Source organism: Tauraco erythrolophus, chromosome 9, assembly GCF_009769465.1.
Source record: "Tauraco erythrolophus isolate bTauEry1 chromosome 9, bTauEry1.pri, whole genome shotgun sequence".
Lineage (NCBI taxonomy): Eukaryota > Metazoa > Chordata > Aves > Musophagiformes > Musophagidae > Tauraco > Tauraco erythrolophus.
This window is the reverse complement of record NC_141473.1, coordinates 40,636,565-40,654,028: the sequence shown is the minus strand read 5'-3', so window position 1 is coordinate 40,654,028 and position 17,464 is coordinate 40,636,565. Positions and strand designations below refer to the sequence as shown.

At 43.8% G+C, this 17,464-nt stretch overlaps 1 protein-coding gene across 2 annotated transcripts in view; it reads left to right on the top strand.

The window, feature by feature from the left end:
- Positions 1 to 17,464, top strand: part of PRKG1 (protein kinase cGMP-dependent 1) — a 528,936-nt gene that overhangs the window by 452,267 nt on the left and 59,205 nt on the right. For both annotated transcript variants that reach the window (XM_086616279.1, XM_086616278.1), the window contains exon 9: positions 9,001 to 9,075. In XM_086616279.1, coding sequence (XP_086472405.1) covers positions 9,001 to 9,075 — 75 coding nt within the window. The remainder of the gene's footprint in view (positions 1 to 9,000; positions 9,076 to 17,464) is intronic.

The following is a 17,464-nucleotide window of genomic DNA, read 5'->3' as shown; positions in this document are numbered from 1 at the left end:
GAATTAGGTTTTTTTAATCTGGAAATGGCCAAACTGTAGAAAATAGTGCTGCAAGGTCAGCTGCTCTCTGTGACTGTTGGGAACGGAATGTAAAATAATTAGCATTACCTTGAACATTCCACGTGACTCTCGGGGTGGTTTTCCGGTTGTGAAGGCAGTTAAGCACTGGCATAGACCATCAGAAGGTACGGAGGAATCTTCCACGGGAATCCTTCTGAAGGAATGTCGTATAGATCTGTGAAACCACGAGAGAGGCAGGTGGGGTGAATGGGAATTGACTTTTCACTGTCTTCCCTGGTGCAAGAACCCAAAGAAACCTGCAGGAGGGAGGTGAAAGCCCAAAGGAGGTGGCTCTTCTCACGGGACTCACTCACAGGGAAAACGAGAAGAGTTTGCAAGTGTTCAAAAGAAAAAGAAATCCATTGGATTTATTAAGTAGGTGGGACCTACCTCTGGGTTAGGAGGTTTCGGAGGGGTGTAGAAGAGTAGAGGCAAATACCCTAAATGGTTGCTGTGTCCTTGAACTCTTCCTCAAGCACATAGTCTTGATGCAAGACACCAGCAAAGGTCAGATACTGGATTAGGAGTGACCTCAGAAGCCCTTTTTATATCCTGATGAGATACATGAGAGATGTTGGAGTATCTTGTAGGGATGATCTACATACACTCAATCCCACTTTAATACGAGCGGTTTGTATTCAGTTCTCTCTTGAGATTTCATTTTCCATTTTTTCTGAACATGTGATGGAAGTTTTTGGTTTGCACTGGAAGCGTCCAAAAAAAAAAGAAACCACCAACAAATACCTCATAATTGCAGAGTCAGACATTGCTGATTGTTTTACAGGCTGTTTCTTTGCTCGTCTCTTTTTCTCAGTATATCATGTCCTTGAAATAGTAAGGAAGCACAAGTTAAATTTAAACTGATGAGGCTGTAGTTCATCTACACCAGAAATTCTAGTAATGTTCTGCAATTAGCAGCAGAGTAACACTATTTATAAGAATCCTATTTATAGTGCAAGAAAAGTAATGCTATTTATAGCGCCATTTATAGTTCAAGGAAGGTTGTCCTGTGTCCTGACCAGTTCTGACCTTCTTGTCATAGCTCTTCTCTTTGATTATTATTCTATAGGCATGTGAATAACCATAAACACTAATTTTAATAGGGAGAAAATCTACTAAGACTTCTCTAAATTTGGAGCATCGCTTGGATGCTGTTCTGTTAATGAGGAAAAATAGCATTTCTTCATATCCACATACTCAGAATATTACAAGATTTGGTCTGTTGCGGTATTCATGGGAAATGCTCGTGTTAAGTTATACTCAAGGCAGCAACAGGAACTGGAAGTCAGCTTTCCCTGCGGTCGGAAGCTGGTCTGCGCAGGAGGAGGAGTGACGCGTGTCATTGGAGTCACCTGCTATTTTCTATGACGAGTTAAGCTCTTTGCTTAATCAAATGTAACTGTCGAAGCAGCAAGTTCCGTGCTCCGTGTGCGTCTCGATCTTAATATGAAACATTTCAGCAAAATTGATGTTGCACTTTCAAAGAACGAGTTACGGGGAAGTATCATTTCCTTAACAGCTACTCCGTTTCTCTGAGAAACTGGAGAATTTCCATCTTACTGACAGTAGGTGTTAGCATCACCCGTTGGCATGAGCTTGTCACCAGAGTAACTCTTCCAGCTTCTTTGTCTTCCCAAAATGTCCAAAAATTGTTCCACAGAACATCATCATTGAGGCCCTGAGCAACCTGATCTAGTTGGAGATATCCCTGTTCCTTGCAGGGGGGTTGGACTAGATGACCTTTGAAGGTCCCTTCCAGCCCTAACAATTCTATGATTCTATGATCTGAGAGCCTAATACAGCTGCCTTACTCCCACCTGGTTAACCATCGAACTGGAAGAGTCACACTGGTATCACAGCAAGTTGTTCCTAAAGGAGATGGAAAACTCTTCTCTGGATTTGACAATATTATAAGCAATTGTTGAGCTGGTTTAGTTGCTGGAGGGTTTTGAGGGTAATAATGCAAGAAACTTGTCTTTATTTATAACTTTCTTTATTGGGGTTTGCCAAGCCACCAAGCAAGCTCTGGGAGAGTTGAGTTTGAGACGGGACGTTGTTAAGCCTGAACAGATGAAATGGTTTGCCTAAAATAATTCCTGAAATTCAATAAATGCCTGTTGAAACGCTGTAGGAGTGAAGCGCTGAGGGCTGAAAGTACACCGAGGAAAGCCAAGCAGTAGCACGCGTGATGGGTCTTTAATCAACAAACTCTCACCATGTCAGTGCTGCCTTGCTTTTTAATTTCCTCTTGACACAAGGAGGCCATTACGGTCACAAAAAACACCCCAAAGACACCCAAAAAGTAGATTAGCTGTTTCTTGCAAATCTGTGTAGACATATTTTCATTTTCAGCATCCTTTTCGGGCGTAGAAATGAGCAGAGTCACGATCTAACAAAGAAAATGACGCGCTGTGGCAACCGTTTGATGTGTCCTACAGACTTTAAGCCATTTTGTTCCCACTTGTCCTTGTCCTGAAAATATTTGTTATGAAGGACAACACTGGCATTCTTTCCATCTTGCAATTGTCTTTTTAAGTCCCTTCCTTTTCCAGAATAATGAATTTCAGTGGGATTTGGTCCTTAACGCTCTCTGGCTTCATCAGCAGTCTCCACCACGCAGGAGGTGAGATGAAGCTGATCATCCGGCTCCAACCAAGCTGTAGGAGAAATTTCAGCTGATTATGCTGTGTTTCACTCCCTTTCTCTAAATTGGAGAAAGATGGATTTGATGATGGACTGTTTGGTGGGTAAGGAATGGGCTGGCTGAGCACACGACGCAACATCCAGATGGAAGTCGGTGATGGGTGGTGTCCCTCAGGGTTCCATAGTGGGACCAGCACTGTTTAATATCTTCATCAATGACATAGTGGGATTGAATGCACCCTCAGCAGATTTGCAGATGACACCGTGCTGAGTGGTACGGTTGACATGCCTGAGGGACAGGATGCCATTCAGAGGGACCGGGACAAGCTTGAGAAGCGGGCACACATAAACAACATGAGGTTCAACACGGCCAAGTGCAAGGTCCTGCACGTGGGTCAGGGCAACCTGTGATGTCAATACAGGCTGGGGGATGAAGGGATTGAGAGCAGCCTTGGGTGTGCTGATGGATGAAAGGCCGGACATGAGCTGACAATGTGTGCTCACGGCCCAGAAAGCCAACTGTGTCCTGGGCTGCATCTGAAGAAGCGTGGCCAGCAGGTCGAGGGAGGGGATTCTGCCTCTGTGCTGCCACGAGACCCCACCTGCAGTATTGCATCCAGCTCTGGAGTCCTCAGCACAGGAAAGAGATGGAGCTGTTGGAACAGGTCCAGAGGAGGCCACAAAGATGATCCGAGGGCTGGAGCACCTCTCCTGTGAAGACAGACTGAGAGAATTGGGGTTGTTCAGCCTGGAGAAGACCAGGTGCCAAGGAGACCTTCTAGCAGCCTTCCAGGACCTAAAAGGAGCAGGCCGTTACCGAAGATGAGAAAGCAAGGAGGAACACCTAGCTCCAGCCAAGAGCTGGAACCTGTGAAGAAATCCAGGCTGTGACCATGCAAAGAAGGGAAATTTTGCAACTGTTACAGGAAAGTCTGCAAGGAATCTGTTGCAAAACTGGAGATTGTGCAAGGAGCCAGAAAGGGCCACCTGGGACCCCCTGAGCAGAGGGAATCATGGGCTTATCTCAGAAACAGAAAGGCATGTTGTGTGTCAGGAGTAAAGGCGAGAAATTTGTGCAGAGATAACGGAAATAGGATGGACGACCAACCACATGAAGCACAGCTGGAGAAAAAGATGATTAAGGTAATAGGGATTAATTTCGTAGGGGTTCGATAGACTGGAACCTAATAAGGAGGAGTTGTCCAGCATGAATATCTGGTTTGGGTCAAAATCGCTTTGAAGAAGATAGTAAAGGAGTAGTAGTGAAGGAGCTCCTGGATGCGTTTGAATATGGACATGTTTAGATATGAATAGCATAAATACAAAAAGATTTTGTGAAAGGAGAGATTTCTACACCCGCGTCGTTATAAATGACTAAATTTCCAGAGAAGAGGGGAAAATAATTGCCACTAAAATGGAAAATCCCAGATATTCCTGAATAGGATAGTCACCGTGGAGTCACCGAAACAGCAGAGTTCCTCAGAGCAGGTTTAGATACGTGATGAACACAATGTCACGGGTTAGTTTTTGGTAAGCAGTGGTGAGCAGACCGTGGAAGACAACCTTGGATGAAACCATTGATTTAGCTGAAATGAAATAGTTTAAAAAGTAGGACTGAACTCTGATTCTCAATATTACAAATGGAAAATTGAGAAATTAAAGGGGCTCTTTGGGGAAATCAGCTGGACAGGGGCACCTCCAATTCCTTCATCTCATGGGCTTCAATCTGTAGAAATCTGGATCATAGAAAGGCAACACGTTTAGGAAATGACTTGTGTGGAATTAATTTGTAATGTAGGAGTTTGTGTTTGGGAACGGCTGAAGAGAATGGACTAGTTGGTTTGAGATCACTACCAGTAAGGAGAAAAGCTATAGAAAATGAAGTGAGTGTCAGAGGTGGGATCTCCAGGTGCAGTAGCTGCTCTCCACCGACTGCGTTGGGAGTACCGTTCATTTTGGTCACCCAAGAAGTAGGACTTGTGACAGCAAATCCGTTATTTGCTGTAGCATGAAGAGTTGTCGTCTTGCCAGAAAACAGTAGTGGAGTCCTACCTGTTCAGGTGTTTTTCAAAGAAACAAGCTTAGGAAGGAAGGAAGAATTTCCAGGGAATTGAACTTTATATTTGAAGTTTCAACGTTTCCTTGCACGTTGTCATTGAAGAGGAGGTTCCACTAACCCAGCAGGGAAAGCGAAGTGAGATGTTGACAAGGCTGATGGAATGAAGATGACAGCGTTGCTAAGGGACCTCAGCGGCCGGTGGACTGACGTCTTCTCCGTGCTCAGGCTCAACGGTGGGACCAGATTGATTTAGCCGGGTTGTCTGGAGGGAAGGAGATGTTCTTCCTGCCAACCGTGAAGCATAGACCCATCTAGGGGGGCTTAGGAAATCGGCTTGAAAAGTTCAGCAGAATCCAGGTATCGTTCACGGGAGTTGCAAAACTACACACCTGACCCTTCCAAGGAATTTGTAGAAGCCTTTGGATACTTGGGGAGCAAAAATACTGTTGCAAAAACACTGTTTTCTCGTGATCAAACGTATCATCTAGGTAAACATATAAATATTTTACAGCACTTGTTGGTTGTCAGATGTCTTTCATTCATTTTTAATTCCAGGAGCGTTTTTTGCTTTCCAGTTCTGTGTTTCTGACTTGCCAAGACCCCACGTGAAATCAAACCCCAACTGTTGCCCCACATTTCCTGCTGTGATCCTACAAGAATTCATCCTGGGGGAAGGAATTAATTGCAGGAGACGCGCGACGTTGTCGCCTCCGAAGCGTTTCAAGCTTGGCCCTGCCGTAGCTCGTCTTGGTGAATTTTCGGGCTCCCTGGAGGGGTTGTTAGGTTCGTTGCAGAAGTACAGTTGGCTTGATTGAGGAGAAGTTGGCAATTACGACATGCTGCATTTGATGGATTGGTCCTGCAGGAAATTTCCTATAATTTCTGACCAAAATTGCGTAGACACCAACGGGCCAACCTTGAGCAGCTGTTCTCTAAATCGATTTGGATAAAGGCGTCCAGACACGTTTTACTTGCACCAACTTCGCTTCAAAACTCAATCCTAACGTTTTGTTCGTCGTTGGCACCTTGAGAGAGAAGTCGGTGCAACTTTTCAAATTTTTTTTTATTTCACATGTACCCCTTGAAGCTGAAAAAGTGTTTGAAAACGTTTGCAGATTCTCCTGCACCGTAAGAATGTTTACACCGAGGTTGATTCAGGTTCATCTTTTATTTATACGTGATTTTTTTTTTTTTTTTTCCCTCCGTATAATTTATTTATGTTGATAACAAGATTTTCCTGGAGCGCTGAGATTTACCGGGTGTAAAATTTGGGAGTACAAAATTGCCTAAAGCAAATGTTAGAGGAGCTGAAGGATAAGAGCCACTAAAACTTGAGGCACCTGACAGAGGCCGGAAACGTTGGAAAATTACGTTGTGTTTGCAGATATTGAGAGCTAAATGTTGTCTTTTCTGCTTATTGTCGTCTTCGGTTGCACGTATCAAGACAATACAGGGTTTTTTTTAAGGAAAAGTTTTAAATATTTCAGGTATTTTCAGATTTTTCACTTGAGATTTTAATTTTTGTCCATATTGGAACGCCTGATTTTGGTTTTTAGCAGGGATAGCTATGAGGTGTGAAGAAAGGTCACCGTATCAACCCTCCTGGCAATGGAAATTGAAGAAAAATAAAATAAAATAAAGTATTATCCTAGCATGACTGACCCTAAACAGGCTGAGCCGAATTCTTGCCTTGAAGATTTTTGGGTTTTGCTGTTTTGCCCAGTTGGGGTGAAGTTTATCCATGGAGAAAATTAGTTATGAGGAGAGAACACAAAAAAATGAAGAGAGAAGGCTACGCGGAGAAAAAAAAAAACGATCCATTTTCTGGTTAAACTCTTGGAGAAGTTGTGACCCAGATGACACTTGAACAGGGTTGAGATAGCCAAGAAATAAGTGACTCGAGTGAACTTCAGTATCTTGCCCAGTCCGAAGTCTGGGCAAAGACTGAGAAAAAGATGAACCTCGATGCGTTGAATGAGCTGAATTTTTCATGTTTTCACTGCTGAGTAAGGAATTTTGGGTCGGAGAGATACTTTGGTGATGAATATTGAAAATTACAGCCTGCCTTGGTAAAAAACCCTCACGCAATCTCCTTGCAAGAGCAAAGGGGTCTTGGCCTTCTCCTCCTCGTTCCCGAGTTCCCGTTGCTTGCCCTGTGCTGCGTGAATGATTTCCTAGATCGTATCGTTTAAAATATTACGAATTAAACCAAGTGGAAGACTCGGGGAATTGGTGCGGGTAGAAGATATTTCCAGAGTGGTGATGACTCTTAATTATGCAAAAGGCCCATTACAGCTCTAGATTCAAACTGGTATAAATACCTTACCTGACTGTGACCTCATATTTATTACAATAATGGATAAAATATGACTTTTTCCAGCAAGATAACGAAACCTCCTTTTGTTCTTCTGGAAGTGGTGTCCCCACTCGCCACGTGCACACAGGGGACCTCGCTGAGGGTCAGGTATCTCCTGGTGCCACATCTCCTGGTGCATCTCCAGGCCACATCTCCTGGTACCCACTTAAGACCGTATGGCTTGAGCAAAGCGTGGTCCAAAGAGTCTCCTGACGCTCAAGGGCCAAGGGGAGCATGAAGTTGTCGTGGTTGACCTTGTCCATCAGGGGATGTTGCGTTTCCCACAGCTGCTTTCTGCTCAACCCCAAGACATTGAGTGGAGGAATTCTACTCGTTTGTGTGGTTTCCCAAGCATCTGGGGTTTGGAGCTTTTTGGTCAGTCAGTTTTTCATCTGTGGCTCTTGCGTATCATCGTGTGATCTGAAAGCAGATGATTTAGGGGGAAAAAATGCAAATGCTCTGCAAACTTTGACCTTTATATTTACCTATATTTTTCTTGCCTGCGGGATAGTGTTAATTCTCTTTCATCCTAAAAGTCTTCATTGATTGAGGGCCGGATTAAATATTTTATTCTTACCCCTAAATTCATAAATGTGGTCCTAAATAATGATTTTTTTCCCCATTTTTTCAACTTATCAATGAATATATTTTTTCAATCCCCATTTCTGTTCTTCAGCTCTACGTTTAGTGCCTCAGGAGTGTCACGAACATATAGAAGCTGTAGGAACTGCAGGACTTTCATTTCTTGAGGCAGAGCTTAGTCAAGAGACTGTAGTTTGCAGCGGTTCATCCTTTCGAATTAGCCCAACTCTTCGCTCAGTTTGAAAATTACATTTTCTTTTTCAAAGAAAGAGAACCTGCATGTGACGGACACGTTGGGAATGATGGAATTGTATAGCAGGGAACTCTACTTTTCACCTGGAATACTTTCAGTCATAGGTGTTAATTGATTTCAGTTATTAAAATTACTAAAAATATTCAATTTCTATTTCTTACTTAGTCTCTGACACTGTGCAATATCACTACCAAAGACCTAACAGTTACATTTTTTAATTTTTTTTTCGCTGAAGTGATGCTTGTTAGGCGATCAGATGGTCATTGAGTCCATTTGTTTGAGTCACTCAACGATATAAAAAGATTTTCTAATTCTTTTTCCAACACATCTATGCCCTTTCTATGTCCCCTGGGACAGGATGGTGTTAGGGGACTGCTCGAGGCAGCTCGTACAGAAGACATCTCCACGCCGAGTGTATCAGACACTCCTAACGTTTCACACCATCTTACTCAGTTTAACCCCATTAAAGCCAAATTTCCTCTTAAATGTCATCTAGCGATTTGGTTTCTGACAATTTACTTGCCTTTCTACCCTAGCTTTCTTTTCCTTCTCTGCTTTTTTTCTTTCTCCTCCCTTTTTCTTTCTCTCTGCTGTGTTTCTGGTTGCTGTTTCTCGTAAGATGAGAAAGGTAAGATACAGAAATAAAAATTAGTCTTGACTTGGAAAGGATTTCTTGGGTTTCTGGTTGGAGGACAGGGATATGGTGGTGGCACCTCACAATCTTGGGAATTACCAGCCATGTTGACAGATTTACTCTGAAGCTTCTGTTGGAGAGGGAAAACATCAGCAGTAATTGGAGGGAGTTCAGTCCCTAAAAGAACTGGATAAGTAAGTTTGGATCTTCTCAGCATTGGTTATTTCCACCCGTTGTCCACCATGTTTGAGGCTGTGTTTTCCAGCAGATGCCCAGCCTTGGCCCTTGTTTGGTTGGTCACGGCCATCCCTGACATTAAGGGGTGGCCCCTGGCTGCTGCTGAAGAGCCGTGTTGGCTTGCTTGGCTCCCAAGTGGAGACTCTTCCTCTAAAAATGCCCCTTTATTTTTACAGCTCCTTCAAACACCTGATTGGCGGCCTAGACGACGTTTCCAATAAAGCCTATGAAGATGCAGAAGCAAAAGCAAAGTAAGTGTCTGCTCGTTGTGTTCGGCGTAAAATCTTAACCTCGGTTTTGTTGATGGTACATCACTGTAATTCAAAAAAAAAACCCACCTGCTTTTTCTCAAGACAAGAGTATAAAACAGTTTTAAAAGTCACGAATTAGGTTCTTACTCTGAATTTTCCTCTGGATCTACCTCCATGACTCTCTCCATGAATATGGGAGGACCAAAGGGAGATGATTCTCCTCAGGTAAGTGCCCAGAGCTGGGTGGTCCCAAGGTCCATCTCAATTCCAATATTTAAGTCCTCAGAAGCGTTGGATGTTCAAAACATTCTTTTGAAATATTTTAAGGTGAGAAATTAAAGATCTTGGAAAGCTCGGAAATTGTTGTTGAGTACAGTTTGTTTCTTCTGAGCTCTCTCAGATGTTTTCACAACGTCAAAGCGGGTTCCAAGACAAAGACTGGGAAATCAAGGTTGTAATTTTTGAGAGAATACTAGAGCTGCTTTGATGTGATGGGATATATTCATCTGAAGTCCTCCTATAAATATTCGTTCCTCTCTACAAAATTATTTTACTTTACCTCTTAACAAATATTTTTTGCTGTTATTTTTGATTATTATTAATTATAATTATTGCCACATTAAAAAAGGGGATAGGTGTTTTCTCCAAGTCAAATGCTTGGTGTGACTGTTAATCAAGAGTCTGCAGCCGTCGAAATTTAAGATTGTTCTTAAGTTATACTTAGTAACGTCTCCTTAAACCAGAGGGGTTTGAAATAGTGTGTAACAAAGGAATTTAGCACTTCTGTGGAGTGAAAATGAGAAGCCCTAATTAGTTAGTTGATTAAAAATAACTTTTTGTTTCTTTGGGAAAGTAAGTATGCGTCCCAAGAAACTGAGTTTCTTGAACAAGACTTGCTAATGTTGCAGAGAACCCACAAATTAAGAAACTCTTTTCTTTTTCATCATCTTTGAGTGCTGTTTGAAATATATTTTTAATCATCTTTCATTTATTTTAAGGTACTTAGAAGACACTTCAGGATTGCATTTTAGTTAAGAATAATATTTCCCTGCCCTAAATCTTCTTCAAATTCTTAAGTTCCCTAAAAATTCTTGTTGACTTCACTAAAAAGGCAGGGGGCTTTTACCATCCCAGAAAAGAGATATTTGGGGCATAGAATGCAAAATCAAATGGACACAGTGCTACAGCAGCTGAGAGATCTATCTATAGATAGACTTATAGATAAATATATAGTATTCTTTAGGTTAGCTATTAGTAGCAGCTGAAAACGTGGCATTTTAATGCCAGGAGCAGCTCGTGCAAAGCATTTTACAAAGTGTTAGAAAATTAACTTTAGTAGCTTCAGAGAGATGGTCCCAAGTATCCCAGGCATGTGCTATTATTATTTTAGATTTTTTTATTTTTGTGTGTTTTACTATTTGGATTATATTGCTTTCCATCCGAATAAAACAGAAGAAGACATTGGTAGTGAAAGTGGGGATGATTTTTTAGTGACAACATGATGTTATTAGCACAGAAGCTTTTATAAGGTTACCCCCCAACCTGTGTCCACCCCGTTTCATAGTCCATCTTTTCGCATCGACGATTTCAAACTGTATTTTTTATAGAGTAACATGGAGTAATTTATTATCACAGGCACTGCTTGTATATGCAGATTGTATTGGAGACTTTTTCGGGATAGTTTTGTGAATTTGAGGGAAGGGTTTTCCAGATCCCTTGTGTGCTTTATAACGTGTCTTTAGGTGGGGGCTGCAATTTTGGACCTATTTTGGAGAAACTCTTTATTTTGGGCACCAACGAGCCTGCGTTGACCTTAACATTTTTGAGCTTTTATCTTCTTTATTCCTGTTCTTTTCTTCTAATGCCAAGTATTTCGTCCCAAGGGAAGGGCAAAGCGAAGGATTCCTGGTGATGGAGGAATTGTTCCCCGAAAGGTGGAATCGATGACTTTTCATAGTGACTTTTCCATCCTAAAAGTCAGAGACCTGTGCTTGAGTCCTGTCACTCGAGACTGTAGGTGACAGTGACATTAGTGCCGTTGGCATCTTGGCATTTGGACTTTGAAAAAGCAGAAGGGATCAGTGCTGTCTGCCTGGAGAAACGTGGGGGGAAAAAAAAGAAAAAAAAGGAATGCTTTTTCCAAAGATACAGCATTTATTAGCCAAATACCATGTTCACGTTTGCTCGACTCCTTGAAAGCAAGCACATGCCTGCAAAAAGGTGAGTAGAAGAGGGAAAAAATGGCCAAATTAACTTTGAGAGTGAAGGGAGATGCGTTATAAGCTGTTCCAGAAAGTTTTATCGCTCGTGAGTTGCTGTTTCTGTATCTTGCAAGATAAAACTCCTCTGGGAGGAAAGTCTACTTGGCAGAAATTTGAACCTGGGTTACTTTTCAAATAATTAATTAGCTCCAGCTAATTGTCCTTCAAGGGCTTATTTTTTTTCCGAGGGAAAGGAAGGAACTTGGCACGTAAAGCACATTCGGGTTTGCTGAAGCTTTACGCAACTTAAATCACAGAAAAAGTATTTTTCTCTCTTTTTTTGGCATCCTTGTAGCTAGCATCTCGTTTTCAGTGCTCGTACGGCAGGTGGCAAAAGGCCTTTGGGTGGATAGACACCTTCTGGATACCCGTGTTGCACCATGGATCAGGTGGACCAGCTCCACGCAGAGCTTAGATGTTCAGCAGATGCAACCACGTGGAATAAATGCAAAGGGCATCCTTGTGAGATGTCATTACGGAGTGATGATTAAATTCCTCTTAATTTGTAGGCTCTTGTTCAGCAAAAGCACAGGTTTAGATTACATCCAGTGCAGGGTTCACATTCCTAAAGCAGGACTTGGGCCATGAGCAGGAGTTCATTGCAGAAATGACTACCAGATTGGTGGCACTGGTGGGTTTTTTTTCATCTCCGTGCTAGAACATGACCCTGGGGTCACAGAGCTGGTTAGTCTCAGTGCAGACATGACTGAGAGGGTGTTAGGCAGAAGTTACAGGATCTTTCCAGGTATCCAAAAGTCCTGAAGGTCTGAAAGGGCTGAACAACTTTTTGTTGAGTTTCTGTCTTGGCAGCCTGGTGTTTTCCCAGCCAAGCTTTGAGATATGGTTAGGATGCTCCTAGGACCTGGGAAAATGTTCTGGCAATCAAGCTGCTGCACACAACAGAGCTATGACTTCCTACCCTTGGGCATGATTTGAGGGAAGGAGCAAACTCTGCTCAGCTCTTGAAGGCAAAGGAACTATGTCCCAGCATTCCGAAGTATTTCAGCTGAGCTAATGGGCTTCCTGCACCACTATATCGGGTGTCATAGGGTGGGGTTTAAGGCTTCCCTTTGTCCTCCACCCTTGGTTTTAGACATCCACGTACTGGCTGTGACAGTTGCAAGTATCTCCTTACTCCGCTTGAGCACCTTTGGATTATGTCCTAAATACGGGACTCTTGACCTGCACGGACAGCCAAGATGCCCAACACAAGGGTGTCAATGTCCCAGTGAGAAGGTGCCATGGCCAGAAGTCCCTGCCAAGCAGACCTCGTTGGAAGTTGTGTTCTTCAAGGGATTTGGCCTTCCGTCAAGAAGTCGTGTCTCTCTAGGAGAGCAAGTGTGCACCTGGGCTGCTGAAAGCAGTGGAATTCAGCAGAGTTGCTCAAGCTGAGTCATCTTTGACGCTGGTTTGTGAGTTTTCTTAAATTCAGGTGACTATAAAAATTGTGGCGTTCATCTAAACAGAAGAACCCTTTTTTTATCCTCATGATTACAGAGATCGTCTTTGCAACATGAGCCTGCTCCAGCACCAGAACTGATTCACTTGTTTACAACTAATACCTTACTCTACCTAACTAATACCTGGTTTGGAGACACCTGGTTTTTGTGAGCTTGGGTTAGGAGTTCATGACATCCATTCTTTATGTTCAATCTGTTAAGTCAGGAACCATGAATGTTATCATCAGCAAGACGATATAATTAATATTCTACTCCTCAGAGGCATTCAGATAAGTTAATGAATTTGTCTGCTAATGAGTGTTATAGTTAGATCCTTACCAGAGAAAAGGCGAAGGAAAGAGGCAAACATGGAATTTGGTTCACGTTCTGAGAAGACAAGAACTTCAGAAGAACGGCGCTCGTGTCCCCGTGTCAGGCCCAGCCACGTTGGTATTTAGGGTGTGAAGGAGATACCTACATAAGCAGGAGACCCATCTAAGTGTCAGTCAGTTCCAGATGGAGCCTCTACTGCAGCTTTCATAAATCCAAGAGGAAACAGGTGGTTTCTGCTGCCGTCGTTGGTGCCAAGTGAGGTGAAGGTTCAGCGAACACCATTAGCTCCAGCCACATAAATCCCTTGTGCTGGCGTCTTCCCCGTCCAGAAACTCCTGAAGTTAATCACTGCACGCTGCTTTAACCATTATCAAGGTCATCAAAGGAGGTTCCCTGTAACTTGGTCCCACCTTTCCGTGACGTGACTGTAGCAAGGGGAAACCTCTCCCGTGGCACGGAGACAAGGACAGCACTGAGGTGGCCCTCACCACCAAGCTGGGAAAGCTGGCAGCTGCCTGGGCTTTGCCTGGCCAAGCAGAACGTATCCGCTCCGACGATCAGGGTCCCTGCACTCCTTTTCTCCTGTCGCATCCAGAGTTAGCTGCTGATGTTGATCTTCTGTGGCAGTGGGGCTTGAAATTAATACCCTCTTGAAGTCCACTGGTGCCTTCATGCTGGTGCTCCAGGCTCTTGGCAGAGGTAGGCTATTTTCATTGCACTTTTTGCTTTATTTTTTCTTCATTCCAGCCGCGCTGCAGCCCTGGAGGAACGTGTCTTGGTACTCGCAGCCAAAATTATCTCCTTTTCATAGGACTCGATGGGGCAGAGACCTTTTGGTGTAGGTGTAGGTGCACGATGCCTTTCCCTTTCCAAGCAGCTCTGGCCCCAAACACCCTTCATCTTTACTTAAGCCATATATTAGTAAAGAGCTACATCCTAAGTTTTTTTTTAATTTTACTGGCCAGATTCATCCCTTTTTTCACCATACACCTCCTCTCTCACTGCATTTTTTCATACCAAAGCATCCCAGCGGTTCATTGACTTCGTTTTGGTGCTGAAGAGGGTTATTAATATTGCTCAGTTTTATACACGTTCGTGGTAGATCCTTTGCCCCTGCCACCCTGGCTTTAAAGGGCATCTCAGTACCTTTTAGCACCACCTTTTTTGAAGGTGTCAGTGTAGGAAAAGTTCTCCTCTCTCAGCCGTAAGCACGTGCTTGTGTGCCTGTCTGGCTTGATGCCTGCTCCTGACATCCCCCAGCAGCTGGTGGCTGGAGTTCAGGTGCCATCTGCTGTCGAAGGCTTCCTCCAGGCTGGGTCCATCTATCACATTTTGCAGGATGAAGTCCTCCTATCCCTCAGTCCATCTAGTTTCTCCCTTGTCAATGTGTTTACAGAAGAAAGTATTTTTGAGTGTCCTGTGTGGCTTCTGGTGGTCCTCGGAGGGCTCTGTGCGTGTCTCCTTCCCCTACAGCCTTTTCTTGCGCTTCATGGGGTCGTCTTTGAGAGTTATTTTAATAGTTGAAGTTGTCTCTGGGAGTAGAAAGTTTCTTGCACATGGTATTAGTAGGCAGCCCAGATGCAGAGGAACAGATGTGTAGAGAAAAACGTTGGTGACAAAAGACCTGCTGTACAGACTATTTGCATTTCCATGGGGTTTTCCTTTGGGCTACTTCAAGTCTGGCTCCTTGAACTCGATGCTAAACAGTGCTCGGGAGACATAAATCAGCTCCTGAAGCACGTCTTCCAGTTTAGCACCACCTGAGAGGAGCCCACTTCTCGCACTCTTGTCTCACTCTGACACGTAACGGGGGCTCCTCAGGGGACTTGCTTCAGAAACACGTTCTTCGTCTGGGCTAAGAGGTATTTTAACGCACCCTGTGTATAAAGGCCGCTCTGTCTTGATTCCCCGATTGCGATGTTTGTCTGAAGATGGGTGGCAGTGATCTGGTCACACATGTTGGTGTAGTCTGTAGTGCAGACATCTGCTTTTTGGTGGTCTGTAGATGCAAGTTCTGGCCAACCTTTCTATAAATGTATTAAGGCTGGAGTTGGTTCTTCAGCTCAAAAAAATGGGCCATGACACACAGTAGAAAGCAGCTTATTTTCATAGAATCATAGAATGGTTTGGGTTGGAAGGGACCTTAAAGATCACATAGTACCAACTCCACTACCACGGGCAGGGACACCCTCCACTACACCAGGTTGCTCAAAGCCTCGTCCAACCTGGCCTTGAACACTTCCAGGGATGGGGCAGCCACAGCTTCTCTGGGCAACCTGTGCCAGTGCCTCACCACCCTCAGAGTGAAAAATTTCTTCCTTCGATCTAATCTAAATCTCCCCTCTTTCAGTTTAAAGCCATTGCCCCTTGTCCTGTCACTACACGCCCGTGTCAAAAGCCCCTCTCCAGCTTTCTTGTAGCCCAGTACCCTAAAGGGTGCTGGAAGGCTGCTCAAAGGTCTCCCTGGAGCCTTCTCTTCTCCAGGCTGACCAACCCCAACTCTCTCAGCCTGTCTCCAGAGCAGAGGTGCTCCAGACCTTGCATCATCTTCGTGGCCTCCTCTGGACCCACTCCAACAGCTCCATGTCCTTCATGTGTTGGGGACCCCAGAGTAGCACTGCAATGGTGGTCTCATGAGAGCAGAGGGGCAGAATCCCCTCCCTTGACCTGCTGCCCACGCTGCTTTGGATGCAGCCCAGGACACGGTTGGCTTTCTGGGCTGCCAGTGCACCTTGCCAGCTCATGTTGAGCTTCTCATCAACCAGCACCTCCAAGTCCTTCTTCTCAGGGAGGGTTCTTGCAAACTCCTGTCGTGCTGAGATGGGAAAGCTTTGCACACAGATGTTGTGTCGGCAAGCACGGTGGTACGTGGTGGTTTTGAGCCAGTCTGTGAATTTGGGGTAAATAATAAAGAACCCCGTGTATTAGGAAAGGATGCTTTTTATTTCTTTATCTTGTTTTCTGTTTGAAATATAGGTAAGATAAACCAAGAAAGATTTTAACCCCTGCCAAATGGGAAATTTTCAGAGTTCCAAAAGGAGAGCCACCGATTAAGGAGAATGATTTAATTAAGGTCTGACTTTCTGTTAGATCACAGATCTGGAAAAAACTTTGGCCGAAATGATTCACCCACGCACAGAGCACGATTAGATTAGTAATTTTTCTGGAAGAGAAAATATTTTCTGGCTTACAGCCTTAGGAAGGTCTGGGATGGCTGCGAGCTCTGCGAATTGGCTCCATCTCCATCATCTCAATCACGTTCTGAATTCAGGACTGGGGGGAAAACCTCATGGGATGTGCAAAAAGGGGGGGGGGAAAGGCTCATAAATGCTATAAAAAGCAGAGATTGAAATTATTTCTTTTAAATTGCGTAAAGAATTTAAAATAATTCTCCTACTTGGCGAGTGCTGCGGGGAAATCGTAACTGATCATTGATACCGGTTGAGTTGGTGTGAGTTGGACTATTTGGCCGGTTAGAAAAACTGAGACTTTAGATGACGTTATTTGGCCTCTGGTATGCAAGAGCTTTTTATTCTTTCTGCTGGAGAATTCTGTTTATAACAGAGTTTAGCCTTAAATAATTGGTGATTTCATCCTGAAGCCACTGGTAGTTGGTATCCAAGTCGAGCTGTCGGATTTTTCCCTACGGCTGTAACAAATAAGTGTTTACTTAGAAAATAAGACCTCGGCGATCGTTTTAAAAGACAAGAGCCCATCGAAGTGACACGCAGGGTGATATCCCTAAATGAAGGTGGTGGAGACTCTTGAATTGTGACTTTTTTTCAAAGGTGAATTGCTGCTTCCTTGCAGACCTGCATTACTCATGCAGGGATCTGTGCCGGCGAGGCTTTCCGGCTGCTTTCCTCTGGAGAAAATACACTATATAATGCGCTGTGTCGCTCACAAGGGATAGATTAAATTAGCTTCTAAAAGCAGGTCGTTTTTATCTGGGTAATAATCTGTCCTCTTTCCTCTCACCAACTTGGCCTTTCGCTACGGTAATGGGCTGGGTTGGATGTCGGATGGAAGCGTTAGTGGGAAAAATAAAAAAAAAAAAAATCAGTGCCATTGAAGCAGGCTGCTGTTGTAATGTTTTAGTGTGTTTGTTTTATAAAATTAGGGCCCGCACTGATGAAATCAAAATGCAGCAGAAAGCTCTCTGACACTAATGAGTCTCATTCCAGAGGAAACAGAAGAATGTTGCGGCGAGCGCGTCCGCGTGCTCAGCAGTTTGGAGTCGGACAGAGTCGTGCTTGATGGATACGGAGGTCTGGGCATGAGAAATATTAAACCATTCCTTGAGTGTTTATCTAAATACTTTTTCCAGAAACCACTGAGGAGCCTGATCCCAGTATG